Genomic DNA, 1,072 nt, shown 5'->3' on the forward strand with positions numbered 1-1,072 from the left:
AAAAACTAATGACAGCTACAAGTATGAATAAAGGAAACTTTTACACATAGATATAAAAATTACATAATAACTAAGACCAGGTTTTCCGGAAGGGAAAGAGTCTTCTGCTTCATTGACGTAATATGTCAAGTAAATAAAGTCATATACAAGTTATATCGCATCAGCATAGCAATAATTTGGTGGTTACAGCAAGACAACAGGGCACGTCAATGAGATTAAAAAATGGACCTCATATCGAAAAAATAAAAACCGTTTTTTTTCAATGATATCATGATGGTTACATCATAAAGCTTGCCACAGTCTTCATCGACCTATGTAGTAAATTTGTTAGTCAGTAGTCGATATATGTCGTAGAACTCATAAAGATCGGGGCAGGGGTAGTGATAACAAAAATTGAAAGAAAAGAAAAGATTGAAAGAAAAGATATATGCAAAACTATTTTTTGTTTATATATGTTTATGTTTGAGACAGGTCTAATACTTTGGCAGCCATGTTTAGTTGTATGCCCCCGTGAAACTAGAAAAAGAGAACGTATGTTAACGAGTGAGGATGTATTACCTCATGTGCTATATCAAGGTAAATTTTCAAATGATTGACTTGTAAGTTATATGTTCCTTTTGAGCTAGGTATTAAATCGATCATACTGTCTTTTTGCATATCGTAGACTTGCAGATTACTGAATTCTAAATTGTCAACATCAACCAACTGAATACGATCAAAATTCCCGAAATTAATACATTTGTATATATTGTTCACAGATGGATGCCACATTTCGTAGAAGCAATGTAAATAGTAATTACGCTGGAACAACGCTCACCTCACTGAGGTAGGTAATAAGCCATATAAAGATGAAACATGCCGTCACGTGTATCCTTACAAATTAATACATGTTTAGCTGAAGCCTACACGTGTATCATTACTAGTAAATACCCGTAAAGCTGTAGTTTACACGTGTATCATTACAAATTAACACATGTTAAGCTGAAGCCTACATGTGTATCCTTACTAGTAAACATCTGTATAGCTGTAGTCTACACGTGTATCCTTACTAGTAAACACCTGTAAAGCTTTG

At 33.8% G+C, this 1,072-nt stretch overlaps 1 protein-coding gene across 1 annotated transcript in view; it reads left to right on the forward strand.

Moving 5' to 3' along the window:
* Positions 1-758: 758 nt before the first annotated feature.
* Positions 759-1,072, forward strand: part of LOC110445369 — a gene marked incomplete at its 5' end in the record, with an annotated part of 208,636 nt that continues 208,322 nt past the window's right edge. The window contains one exon of the mRNA XM_021489943.1: positions 759-826. Within this exon, the coding sequence (XP_021345618.1) occupies positions 759-826 (68 nt within the window). The remainder of the gene's footprint in view (positions 827-1,072) is intronic.

The sequence above is a fragment of the Mizuhopecten yessoensis genome, unplaced genomic scaffold (genome assembly GCF_002113885.1).
Source record: "Mizuhopecten yessoensis strain PY_sf001 unplaced genomic scaffold, ASM211388v2 scaffold2249, whole genome shotgun sequence".
NCBI classification, from domain to species: domain Eukaryota; kingdom Metazoa; phylum Mollusca; class Bivalvia; order Pectinida; family Pectinidae; genus Mizuhopecten; species Mizuhopecten yessoensis.